The sequence below is a fragment of the Colossoma macropomum genome, unplaced genomic scaffold (genome assembly GCF_904425465.1).
Source record: "Colossoma macropomum unplaced genomic scaffold, Colossoma_macropomum, whole genome shotgun sequence".
Lineage (NCBI taxonomy): Eukaryota > Metazoa > Chordata > Actinopteri > Characiformes > Serrasalmidae > Colossoma > Colossoma macropomum.
In genome coordinates, this window is record NW_023494798.1 from 28,673,401 (window position 1) to 28,687,598 (window position 14,198).

Here is a 14,198-nt window from a genome sequence, read left to right on the forward strand (position 1 = left end):
AGACAAATAGACGGCGACTTGCAAATATGAGCCAAAAAAATAAAAAATAAAAAATCCTTCTTCTTGAGGGAAGGTCCCGTTATTGTTTGAAGCTTAAAGAGAAGCACGCCTTTGGCTACCCACAGTTCCTTTCTGTCTTTGATGTCTCTTATTAACGCTATTCAAGTTTGGGTCCCAGCAGTTCATTGCCAGGGGTTCCTACAGTTTTTATCCGTTCAGTTCTCAGTTCTCGGTTCTTTCTTTATTGTCCACATGGGAGATTTGGCTTGCAGAAATGTGGCTCGACGGAAACAGACATGCCAGACAATGGACAGAATAAGAGAGACAGATCTTAAGCTGTTGAAAAACTGTTCAATAACAACAGTGAAATACAAGAAGTAGCACTCATAATAAAAACAACAAAATAACAACGTTACTCTTTACAAACTGGTTCCAAAAAGGGTTATTTGGAGTGAAGAACCACTTTTGATTGCCCAAATCAGAGTGGTTAAAGAGCCATCCATTAAAAGGTTCTGTAGGGAACCAAATAATAATTCTCTGGCAAAGAACTACAGTTCAATATGCACTGCTTATTACTGCCAAAATATCACAGTATATAACAGTTTTTTTTTCATAGGAAAATATTGTATTCATTATTTTATTGTGAAATCAGAAAAATTAGTATCTTATGTTATCTACTGTAATAATACAGCAAAGTACAGTGTGGTTGATATGAAGCTGTACCATCCTGCATTATAAGATATGAGATATAAATTTGAGTTTCACCTCACAGACAGAGGTCCTGACATTTTTCTTTAGAATTTGCTGGTATAATTCAAAGTTCATTGTTCTATCAATGACGGCAACCAGGCCCAAACCATGATACTACCACCACCATGTTTCACAGATGGGATAAGGTTTTTATGCTGGAATGCAGTGTTTTCCTTTCTGCAAACATAACACTTTTTATTTAAACCAAAAAGATCTATTTTGGTTTCATCCGTCCACAAAACATTTTCAAAACAGTTCCAATAGCCTTCTGGCTTGTCTATGTGATCTTCAGCAAACTGCAGGTGGGCAGCAACTTTCTCCTTGCAACCCTGCCATGCTCAGAATTGTTGTTCGGTGTTCTCCTGATGGTGAACTCATGAACTTTAACATTAGCCACTGTGAAACAGGCCTTTAGCCGCTTAGAAGTTACCCTGTGTTCCTTTGTGACCTCGCAGACTACTACACACTTTGCTCTTGGTGTGATCTTTGTTGGTTGATCACTCCTGGGGAGCATAACAGTGGTCTTGAAATTCCTCCATTTGTAAACAATCTGTCTGACTGTGGATTGATGGAGTCCAAACTCTTTAGAGATGGTTTTGTAACCTTTTCCAGCCTGATGAGCATCAACTCTTCTTCTGAGGTCCTCAGTAAATCTCCTTTCTTCGTGCTGTGATACACTTCCACAAACATCTGTTGTGAAGATCAGACTGTGATAGATCCCTGTTCTTTATGTAAAACAGGGTGGTCACTCTCACCTGACTGCCATCCCATTGATTGAAAACATTTGACTCACCTTCAAATTATCTGCTAATCCTAAAGGTTCACATACTTTTACCACTCACAGATATGTACTATTGGATCACTTCCCTCAATAAATAAATGACCATTTGTTTAATTTGGGTCTCTTCATCTTCTGTTGGGACTTGTGTGAACATCTGATGAAGTTTTGGGTCAAATTTATGCAGAAATAAGGGTTCACAAACTTTCAAGCACCACTGTATTTAGTATTTTCACTGTGTAAAATTTTAGTGAGTTACTGGCTACTAACTGGCTTTTAATACAGGAGATTACTGTATTTTAGTTACAGTTTATGACTGTAAGTGTACCACAGAGGGCAGAATCTTGTGGCTCAGGCAACTGTGGAGTCACAGTATACAGTTGGTATTTTCTCATTATTTTCTATTAATATGATAGAGTGAATTACTATGATAGCAATGTGTCAGTAAAGTAGCCAGTAATTTACTATAATTTTACAGTGATTTTTCTTTTAAATGTGCTATTTGTTGTTATGTAATGTTCTATTCTCATGATTTTGTATCCTACTTTTTTTTTTGCATCCATCAATGTATCCTTCTGCTTTAGCCAGCTAGCGGGGAAAACAAAAATATAATTTCAGACAGCCTGCCCTCAAGTATCGCTTGCAAAGCGCTTTCATCATCACAAGGGGGTCTCCCTTGTCATTAAAGTGAAAATCTCACACTCAAGACTTTTATTGTACCACTTTAGGAGGCAAGTAGGCATGTTTACAGATGTATCAATGGTTACATTTTTCATTTTGGCTGGAGTTCCCCTTTGAGCATGTAAAAATGTGTTTATATGTCTTGAACATGGCCTTGGGTAGTCTGTCTGTCCTGAAGGGAGCAGCTGACATTGTTCATTTAGATTTTTAGCTGTTCTATTGGCTGTTCTGTTGGTTATTGGCTAAGGTGTAGCAGGGTTTCACTTTCTGTCACAATGCAATGTACCATCCAATCAGGAATCAGACTGGCCACCAGTACAGGAATATTTGATTTCTTCTCTGGCGCTTTTCTGTGTTCACAGCACAGGCAATATTGCCTGAGCTGTGCTACAGTGATACCAATAAAGCCCACCGAATGCGACTGAATTGAATTGATCGCTCCATTTCACATTTTTTGATCTTCACGCTCAAAGACATATTTTCTCCTTACATTTAGCCTTCTTTCATCAATAATACAGAGCTTTGTGCTTTATGTCTTTATCAAATCTGAAACGATCGTTTGTTCTCTTTCTTACTTTTTCTTTTTCTCTTCACATTTCTCTGCCTGTCTGTCTCTCTCTCTCTCTTTCCCCCATTCAATTGATAGCAATAATGACACACCATGACAGCAATTATTATTATTTTTATTGTTATTCTGATTATGATGAAGGTGGTGAAGGTGATTATGAGGATGATGGTGACAATAATGATGATTAAGTTAACACTTTACTGGCATTATAATGCTTTTGTAATGCGCTTATTGTGCCTTAATAAGCAAATTGCTATTAACTGGCTGCTCATTACTATATTTTAAGCAGTGACTGCAGTGAATATTTTCTGCTTCTGGTGCCGCTCTTAGGAAAAAAGAAAAAAAACGAAAATGGAAAGCAAATAAAGGAGGCCTTGCACTTAACTACTTGCAATAAAGAGGTGCATGTCCTCTGTACTCCAAGACTGAGATCAGTCCAAGGCCGTGAATCTGTGATGTTGAGATTTGAGTACTACAACACTATACAACACACAAATAAATGCACTCTTGATAATGCTTATTTTGGTCATTAACAAGCTCCTAATGTAGTGATAAACAGCCTTTTTAACTGGCTTGTTAAGGCATTAACGCATTACAACAGCATTACAATGTCCTCTATACATGTTACTATTTCAACCTATTTCACTGTTACTACAAGTGTTATTATTATAACAATAACAGCAGTAACAACATCAGCAACAGTAATTAATATCTTTCTGTCTGTCTCTTTCTCAGGATGATCCCAGCCTCCCATAAGCTCTTCCAGCTAAGTGACCTGGCCTCCTCTCGGGACTACGAGCTGTGCGTGTTGGCCGTTTACGATGACGGTGTTACGGCTCTGACGGCCACTCGTCTGGTGGGCTGCGTCTCCTTCACCACAGAGCGGGATTTCCACCGCTGCCGCTCCCTCCACGACCAGTTTCTGGGTGGAACCATGATCATCGTCATCGGTGGCATTATTGTGGCCTCCGTCCTCGTCTTCATCTTCATCCTGCTCATGAAGTACAAGCTCCACAGCCAGCACTACAAGCAGAAGGCCGCTAGAGTCAGCAACGTCTGCTCCCAGACCAACGGCGGCCAGCAGGGAGCCGCGTCTGCCCCTCCGCCTCCCACCAGGTCATCCTCTTCCTCTGGTTCGGCCAGCAAACCCTCCGCCCCACTTAGTCAGGACAGGCTTGAAGGCTGCGGGGGCCAGGAGGGCGGCTATGGAGCACTGAAAGGCACTACGGTGGTGGACTTGAACCCGGAATATGGGAAATCAGTCAAAGAAGACGATTCCATATCGCAATAACACAGGATCAAATCCAACACTCTCCCACCCCTTCCTCTTCCTCCTCCACTTGCCTCCCTCCTTCTTTTTTTTTCTGGTGCTGGGGTCTCGCTGCCTTATTGAGGATTTACCTCCCGTCCAAGGTGAGATAGAACCCTTTCTTGTCTTTATCTGTTATAAGATTTGTTGCTAGGCAACCGGTCGTCGCAGAGGTTGCAGCGCACAAGGTTGCTGATTTGGGGACGTTTCAGGATTTTTAGTGCTTCCTTAGTTAATGAACACATTAAAGCCATACTATCGCTAGACTTTCACTTGTCTGGGTAACAAGCAGACAGACATGCCTTGTGTCTCAATTCAACACTATCTACCTTATTCTTGTACTATATACTATGTGTGACACTATCTCAAGCCTGGATTTGTATAGAGTGGTATTGTTTCTAATGGAGCACTTTGCACTAAAGGGAAATAACAAATAGCTGTATGGCAACCCACTTGAGTGAATCAAGCCTAGATTAGCATTTTGTTGATGTTAGCAAGCTAAAGTTAGCTATAATAGCAATAGCATTTAATATATAATAACAATTACATTTTAAATTCTGCTGCATAGCGTAATGCAGAAGACATTTTGGGAAATGCAGTTATTGAAGAAAAAAAAACCTCAAAGTGACATTTTAACTTGCAAACCATTGCTTCCTCTGATGGCTCCTCCCTTCCCACTGAATATGCCAACCAGCAACATTCAACAATTTTAGGCTGACTTTACATTGTGAAACTTTCATGCAATTTCAGTTGCTCGAAAACTTTATGAAACTAAATTGCACTTGAGTTGCACAATGTAAAGCAACCTGAAATTCACTCCAAAAATCAGCCGCAACAGTTGCAAACGGCTCAAGAAGTTTCATGAAACAGCCAAGGAAAATACTAATAATGCATCATGTGATCACATCTAGCAACATATTTTCAAAAAGATAGATCTCACTAGCTCAATGATCTGGTCAAGAAAATAAAATGGAAATTGCTTTACTGGGTGGTTACAAAAAGGAGACCCCCCACCCTGACTGACTTTACGCATAGTTAGCAATTTTTCATTTTGTCAGTTTTCTGAGTCACAAAAACAAACGTGAGTTTTTTTTAGAGCTAATGTTTCTTTATCCAACTGTGTTATCTAGTCAGATAACACTTACAGCTGTTTAAACGACTAAACATTTAAACATTTATTCCTTTTTAACCTGCTGTTATCATGATCTTCATAGCTAGCATTTTCTCCACTCCTCGAATTCTTACTGATTTAATAAGAATTACATTACTGGTGTTACTCTTACCTCTATCAAATCTATATTAATTATGTGTGATTCATTAAAAGCACACATCTGCTCTGTATTTATTATCCAATTGCACGTGTGTTACCTTCGAAAGCTCCGCAACTTCAATTGAAAATACGAGCAGTACAGTGTGAGCGTGGGAAATGCTGTAAACTCAGCATACATTCTATCAAAGCATGTAATCATGTTGATATAAAACAGCTCTGCAAGCTTTGCATTTTATTCTTAAAGACTTTATTTAGTTTTTAGACTGTTTGGTGTCTAGTTTTTAGGTTTTCAAACAGCATTAGCTGTTCATTATCTTAATGAAGCATAATTGGTTATATTTTGTTCAGTAATAATTACTGTTTTCAGGATATAATAAATAAAAAAAAATCCAGTTACAGTTTGAGATTACTTTTTTGAGTAACTACCCAAACACTGCCTCTCTCATGTGCACTTTTAGGTAAGAATTTAACCCCTTAAACTCAGGCTTATTACATACTAAGCCTTATTATTCAGTAACTACAGGGACTTCAGTGCAAACTGGCTGAGCCATTCTTAGGTTAGAGAAGCCATTTAAGGGATTAATGGTTAAATTGGAAGGGGTTAGCTGTGAACACAAGCCAGAGAAGAAATGACCATGGTATGTCATCAGAGATTAAGGAAACATGCTAAATTGAAATACTGGCTTCTCCATCAACAGTGCTAAAGCCAGTATGTTCTTCTTTGAAATTGCCTTTCCAGAGCAGACAGTCTGTGTTTTGGCCTGTGATCCTGACCACTGCCCATTTCCCAATACCATTTCGACATGCTGGGTTGCCAGATATGAAACAAATTGGCAAACACAGCATGCTGCAGTCATGGAAGCAAGCAAGCAAACTGGATCCTGACCTAAAAAGCCTCTGCATGCTTCTAAAAAGTTCCATGACCAGAGACATAGTAAATATTGGTGATGCATTTGAAAGACGGATTCAGCTTAGAGTCCAGAAGGACTTTAAGACGAACGCTGAATTGACTAATTTTCTCCTGAACAGGTCAGCACTGCACTTCAGCTATGGTTAGCTATTCTTAACAAATATATAATGGCTACTATTATGGATGGGCATTTTAAGTCGTCTCAACTTTCTAGTGCTCGCATTCATACTCTGTGGACCAGTTGGGTTATCAAGGCAGACGAGGCTGAAGTTGACTTTCTATTCACAAGCTTTTTGCTCGTATTTTCCTGTTCCACCTTAAATGGCACCTCAGGCACCGGAATGTAACTGCTGCTACCATTTAAGGTGAAACAAGCAAATTACAATGAGAAGCTGAGGAACAAGAAACTGACTTCAGCCTCTTAAAAGCAGTGAGTATTTTCGAAGCAGTGGGCTTTTTTTTTGTTTTTGGAGGTTTTGCAGGTGAAAAACACCACTTGAGTGTGTTTTATGTAGCAATTCTACCGGTATATTTCTTGACAGAAGCAGCCAAATCTGCCCCTGGTGCATGCATGGCATCTACTGCTCGAAACAGGCACAGCATGACAGTATTAATAGTACAGTACATCCCGTTTCATCCCCCTGTTTCAACTCACTTCTTGCATTGAAAGTGTCTGGTGTACTTTGGATGTACTTGAACTGAGACGCAGGGCATGTCTTTGAAGATTTCTTTTTGTCTTTTTTTTAATCCCTTCAAGTCTATGTGGGTTCAATTCCTTACTCTCATAATGGCATAACCTACATATTAGTTTCATAAATTTACCAAATGCTTGACAGTGGTTACTAAATAATAAGTATGCTGAATAAGATTGATATCTGAACAATACGTCTGTAATTTAAGGGGTTAATTTGCCCTCAAAAGGGAAAGACTGACTGTTGTGAAAGCTTCAGTTTAATTCTGTTGATACTGCTCATTTGTAAGAGTAATGAGTCTCCAGTGAATGTTTGTAATGGTGAATGTTTACGACAGAAAGTGAAGGCTTTGCTGGGCGCCTTTGTATAACTATGCGTGTCTCTTTGTTATGGTTATTCCTGCTGAGGAATAAGGCATAGACCTATTCTTATTTTTCTTTGTGCAATGTTAGCGCCGCACATAAGTATCTGTGTGAAGCAGGGGGTGTATTTGAATAACCACTTCACCGCAGCATTACGACTCCAAAAAGAAAGTGATGAAAATCCCTCCATTTCACCTGCTGCTGCCTCGGCCACCGCCCACATGTCTGAGTGCTGGTGGGAATAAGCAATCATCATAAAACTAGTGCAGCACCTAAATGCAGAGAGAGATAGGGCGAGAGAGAGAGAGAGAGAGAGAGAGAGAGAGAGAGAGAGAGAGAGAGAGAGAGACTGTGTTCGTCGTGAGGATAAGTCCTCCACTTGGCTTTCCACTCATCCTCCTGCTGGCTCTCCTATTTTCCTTTCTGTGAGACCAATCATCAGCGCCCTGGCTGCCCTGGAGACATTAGTTTGTATTTTAGTTGTAGCTCTAGTGCATCTAGAGGGCCAGTCTCTTCCACATCTGCAGTGCTTGACCACGTATGGAGTTCCACAGTGCTGTAACTACCTGCCGTGCAGGTGTAGCTTTAGCCTCCGATGCGCTGCCCCCGAGGTACATGGACCATCCAATGCCCATGTGTCAAACACAAGGCTCATGGGCCAGATCAGGCCCGCAACACAATCCTATCAGGCCCGCAAAAATATTTTTATTTTCTAATAATATAAACTCATTTCACAATGCACTGCACTGCAGACCCCAGCATGCACTGCAACGTAATGTGCACGCCGACTCTCCTACCCCAACGATAATCACGGTTACACCTCAATTCTACACAATTCTACAGAATTCTGTACCGTTTCATGCCAGTCGTATCACCTAACTGCAGTTTAATCAGTATAAACACCTAATGTCAGCTCAGCAGGTCAGAAATTGAGCCCAATAATTAATGAACTTGCAGCAAAGAAAAGATGCCAGGTGTCCAGTTCAAGCAAATAGGTAGGTTTAAAAGACTGAACTCCTGGAAACATTTAAATTGTGAACATTTCAAGTTTTGAAGTTTTGTGCATTTTGAATAAACAATGGTCAGTTCGGTTTATTACAAAATGTTTATTAAAAATGAAATAAAACTAAGGGGTTCTCTGGCTCATGGATTTGTTGAGATTTTTTAATATGGCCCTTTTAGGAGTTGAGTTTGACACCCCTGATCTAATGTGTACTGTATGAGAAAATGTTGACAGTTGTTGGAATGTTGATTAACATTTTATCTGAAAGCTACATACACAGGAACTTCATAACACATTATTATTTATAAAGCAATACTTGAATATTTATGAAATTATGAAAATTATCTCAAGTTGATGACTTTTTTGGCATAAATTAAGTATTTTTTTTTTTTGTTTTTATGAAGTAAATGGCATTGTATTGACATAAGAGACAGATGTGTTCCATTTCTAACACTGTAATAAAGCGTCATTCCCAAGTAAAGGAGCTTACAAGGCAAAGGCCTTATTTATTCTTCTTGCCATTTAATACAAAAGTACAGTTTCTATTAAAGAGACCTGAGTGGCTGCAGACCAGAACAATTAACTCTGTTTTTCATGTCTTTTAGGTCTCCTTTCATCAAAATGTTCATCTAAAAATATAATATAATGAATACAGTAACCCACAATACATTGTGATACTCAAGTACATTTGAAATAAACTTACAGTAGTTTAGTAGTTTTGTACTCAAGTAGAAACACAGACAGTGACATTTTTCTCAAGTAATATTTGATCATATTTGTATGAAAAATATCATTTATACTCAAAAGCATTAAAATCGTGCGTAGGACTGAAATATGGGGCTGTTAACTAGCCTTCTGCCTTATACATTAATTGGGAATGATGCTTCATAACATTGTTACAAAGCTTGCCTTCAAATAAAGTGTTTCCTAATTTTGTGTTTTTTATCAGTCCAACAGAAAACAAACTTTTTTTTGCTGAGCTATGTGCTAGCTAATCAGCCATACTACGCAGATACTTACCATGCACAGTGGGCGATAATATTTTTTTTTTATTATTATTAGTTTAACCCAATTATCTCCCCAATTTAGTCATCGGCAGTTCCACCCGCTAGCTGGGACTCCCCCAATCACATGATACTATCAACGCTAGGAGGGCGAAGGCGAGCACAGGCTTCCTCCAAGACCAGTGAAGCGGCTTCTTTTCGAACTGCCGCTCACACAACGTCATTGGACATCTGAACGTGCTCAGAGGAAAGCGCCAACCGCCAGATCTGTTACGCCAGCTAACAGACGCCTGCGCTGACTAGCAACGCGTTAAGTGATGGGGGGAGAAGGAGGGGCCATCCTGCCCACCCAGAGAGAGCGAGGCCAATTGTGCTCTCTTGGACTCCCGGCTACAGATGGCTGTAGCATCACCAGGGACCAACGCTTAGACGGTTGCGCCACTCGGGAGCCCCACTAATAAGATTTTTAACCAAGATGTAGTTTCTGGATTGACAAAAGTCATCTTTAAAATTTGTACAATAGTTTTGTTTGAATAATTTAGTCAGGATAAACAAGATATCTCACATATTTGCTGATATATGACAGCACTTTGTTCCCTGCAAATTTAGTTCTTGCTGTAGCAGTATTTTGAAAATCGCCTGCTCTTGCCTGTCACACAAAGCAGTTTGTAGCTGGTCAGTTTCTATGCCAGTCAGGTTGACCCTTCTCATCAACAAGGCAGTTCTTGGCCACATTGAGCGACAAAATTACCATATTCTCTGATGATAAGTAGAAGTCTGGCTTGCAAGACAAGTGCAATCACACTGGGGCCCTTGGCATGAGGCACCTGGTTATCTAGCAGCTTTGATGAACTCCTTATAATCACTCCTTTTGTATTTCTGATAACTTATTGATAATTTAAGAATATTCTTCATATGTATATGTGGGACACTTGAGACCCTAGTTGCGCAACTGGAGCTTTTCCCCAGCTCTTTCCCATGCTAGGTTTGGAGGGGAGATAATAGCTGCAAGCGAAGGCTTTCGAGCATCCATACCACCCAGCTTCTGAAGGAGATAACTCCATTTAACATAGCCTGGAAGAACCATCTTGGACAATTGGTCATGGTTGAGCTCCATGGAAGTGCTTCTGAGGAGCAAAAAACGGAGCCCAGCAGTAAGGTAAACGGGCCTGAAATGTATTCATGCTAGTGAAATGGGTTGTTTGATATGAAAGCATGCCCCCTGCTGGCAGAAGCTAATTCCAGGCTGACTAGCAGGGTGAAGGACGCTGTGGTTGGTCAGGTTGATGGACTGAGGGTAGGCAAATTGAAATGGCTGGTTGAGAGCGCTGAGTGTACTCTTAATTAGGTGCAGGGAGATTTATCGTGTGTTCAGAGTTAGGAAGAAGTGAAGGAGTTTCTTTTTCTTTTCTTTTTCCTTAAGACGCAAGGTTACCGGGTTCAGAGGTTTAAATAAATGTCCTGTTAGGGATTTTGCTGCACTGCAAAGCTACAAGAAAGATGACCATCATAAAATAATAGTGTCTTCTTAACACCCTCTCCCTGTATGACTGAGAACCTTTCTAAAGCGGCTGTCACCGGCCGACGAAGCACTGCAGCAGCGTGCTTGAGTAATAATTCTCCTGCTCTCCCTCGGTGTATATTCATCTGGTTAAATGAATCACAAATGGGTGGAAAATCAGTTCCCCGAGGGTGCTTCCAAATGATCTGCTGGGTTTGAATGTGGAAAGAAGAAATGGAAGAAATGAGCAGCGTGTTCTCTAGCTCACCTGGAATGGATTAGTTTTTCACCTCAGACTGAAAAAAAAGGGAGGGGTGAGATTACAACCTGTGGGGAAAAGAGAGAGTACATATCAAAAGAACTGCGGAGGAAAAGCTGTGCAAGGAAGAAAAGGAACAATGGATGAGGTGGGAAATGGGAGGACGGGAGCGTTATGATGTGGAGTGAAGAAAGGCAGGAGAAGTGGCGGGAGAGAGGTTAGACAGATAGGGACGAAGGGGCGAAAGCATCAAGTCTCAGATATGGAGACAAATGGTCTAATCTTTAAGGTGAAGGCACGCTGTGGGACAGAAGCAGCCCCGAAGCTGGAGGGGTAATTACTGTTGTTTGTGCGCTGTCGAAAGTGGGCCACAACCTCTCCGCCGTCTCCCTGCCAACAGCAGTTCCGACCCAGAATCCCTCCTGACTGCGGCAGGGTAGACCACGCTAAAAATAGCTAGCTGAAAAGGGCTTAGCGTTAGCCTGCTGCTGCCTGCAGATAGCTAGAGCCGGCTGCAGCAGCAGAACGGTGCTCGCCCTTGCATTGTTAGCTCCACCACCGTGAAATCTATGAAACGCTAAGCTTTTCCCCATGGTATCTGATGACTGATAGCAGGGGTTCAAGCTAATGAAGTTGTTTGAGGGGATGTCCAATTAGCATAGGCTTGCTTAGTCATCATTTTGCTCCTTCGTTTCTGCTTGGTCAGCTGCCGTTGCCTGGAAGTGTTGCTTTAATACAGGCTTCGCGCATTCTCGGATGCTAATGGTGCCGCTCAGGCCGTGCGCATTGGAAGACACACCACTCAGATAGGAGGCAGCCACCTTCTGGAAAGCCAGTCTGTCCTCAAGGTTTTTAACATGCTGAATTTACCTTCCATATGCTCCTCAAGTTCGCAATCTGCTGAACCGAGCATTTCAGCAGAAAACTGTAGAACTGCAGGCACGTAGCTTGACAGCTAACTTACTGCTGTGAATATTGTGAGAGTGTATTTTCAATTCACCACCCAAGCAGAGTGCTTTGGAAGATTCAACTGACGGATGTGATGTATCGTATATATTAATGACTGGATGAATTTGTTCCTTTTTGCTGTCAGATGATATACCCTGCACATATAGCATGCTGTCATAACACTGCTACTGTTTTGCTGCTTTAGAGTTGTTTTACCACAAGTGTTTTTTTTTCTAGTAGGCAGCTGGCTCTAACATCTCTACTTCTGGTTCTTCTAGGCAAACTCAGTCTGGAGGCTAATATAAATTGCCTGGGATTGGAGCCAATACACTACTGGGAGAAGAGGTGGGTGGAAGCCAGTAACAGCAACTGTTTTCAGTCCCTTATGCAAGCTTCTCCACAAACAATGGATATTAATGAGCCTGTTTGGAGCATATGGGCATAATTTTGTCCTAACCAGAGGCCATCGCTCCTAGAAAAAAATATATAATATTAAAAAAAATAATAAAATGACCATCGTTGGACTACAGAAGTGAACACGTCTATTGGAATCTGTTGCTGTTCTTTCATGAACCTATGGAAACTGAATATTTACCATGATCGAGCTCCAGTGCTCAGACACCGTGGGAAGTTCAGCTTGTAGAAAAGTGCAAAGCCAAAGGAATAATATGCTCTGATTCAACGTGAAATGGTGGATGGAAATACAGTGTTAGCACAGGTCATGGAAATATTGATATACTAATAACGAGTGAACTTTCTGGGCACTTTATGATAAATTCCACTCTTCTATTCTCTCTCAATCACTCGAACTTTCTCCCCTCTTGCCCTTGTGGGATAACTGTACATCTGTTCAGCTGATTTTCAGGCATGGTGTGGCTCTACACAGCTTTTGGAGATCGATTCCAAAAGAGAAAGACACCTCCAGGATCTCGCCAATGCACTGAAACTTTTTAAAATCACATGTATCAACAGAACTGAATGCTTGGACATTTTTAAAACACACCGACTCTAATAGACATTAAAAAATATGTTCGACACTAAGCAGGTCTCTTTGAAAGTTGGCCTGAACAAATAAAATACTGTTCTTTTTTTTCTCCAATTGACTGTGTACGTATTTGTATGTGGGGTACACCTTCAGCCATCTCTGATTTGAATTATAAGTGAAAATAATAAAAGTCCTGGGATGGAATTTTATGCTTTCATAGGTACTATATGTGGATTTATAAAGAAATAAAGTATTTTTCTTCAAGGAGTGTGGAAGAGACTTTTTCCCCTCAGAAATGCTCCTCCTTTGGTAAAAGTTCACATAATCCTCAGAAATGATCACTTATTAGCCCTGAGGATTCCCTGGATTTCAGCCATAACACTACATATTGCTAAACTGTGGATTTATTGTGCTGTTGTTAGATCATCAGTGTTCATAGACAAATTCATTTTTACTGCTCATTTCATCCTCTGGTGCTTTAGGTCATATTAGCCTTAAAGTTCTATGTACTTCAAAAACTGAGTCTCAGCAGACCAGGCTTCCAATTCCACGAAAATCCGTCTTATAGGCCGTTTAATCCCTGAAAATACCCTCATCGCATTAGAAAGCATTTTACTCTTGGTGCGCTGTGAGCATTTCTTAAAGGCATTCACAAATTTATAAGTAATTTGTAGCCAAAGGGAGGGGAATTTAATTTCTGTAGAATAAGGGGGCAATGATTGCTTTCACCACATGAGGTCACTACTCACCCTGCTGGTAATGCCCACAGTTGACCTTACCTCTAGTCCCTAGTGGCTAGTAAGTGAAATTATCATTTAATTTATTTTCCGAAACAGGGCTGCCCATGCTCCGGGACAAGCTTAGACTTTATTAAAGAAATATATATGCTGTACTTTTTGCTAGGCACAGCCGCTGCTCAGTATGATCCTGTATGGGGCTTTACCGAAGAATATGAAAATGAATGATTGGACTTTGCTTTTCTTTTTGAATGGCTGGACTTTTTCAGTCATCAGTTGTTATATATCTTAGATTAGTCTATTTCACTGGAGGAGTCATAAGACTTGATGCTGTCAATCACAGATGTTCTGTTTATTGTTATGGGGCACGAACAGGGCCTGCTGAAGTTTCTAGAACATTTGGTCCAAATGCTCTTGCTGATTTCATGTGTTTTATCCATT

The 14,198-nt window shown here is 40.6% G+C and overlaps 1 protein-coding gene across 2 annotated transcripts in view; it reads left to right on the forward strand.

The window, feature by feature from the left end:
• si:cabz01090165.1 (uncharacterized protein LOC100333421 homolog) overlaps positions 1-13,284 on the forward strand; it is a 267,664-nt gene extending 254,380 nt beyond the window's left edge. For both annotated transcript variants that reach the window (XM_036584828.1, XM_036584827.1), the window contains 2 exons: positions 3,513-4,190; positions 12,314-13,284. In XM_036584828.1, the coding sequence (XP_036440721.1) occupies positions 3,513-4,068 (556 nt within the window). In that variant the 3' untranslated portion in view covers positions 4,069-4,190; positions 12,314-13,284. The remainder of the gene's footprint in view (positions 1-3,512; positions 4,191-12,313) is intronic.
• Positions 13,285-14,198: the final 914 nt, after the last annotated feature.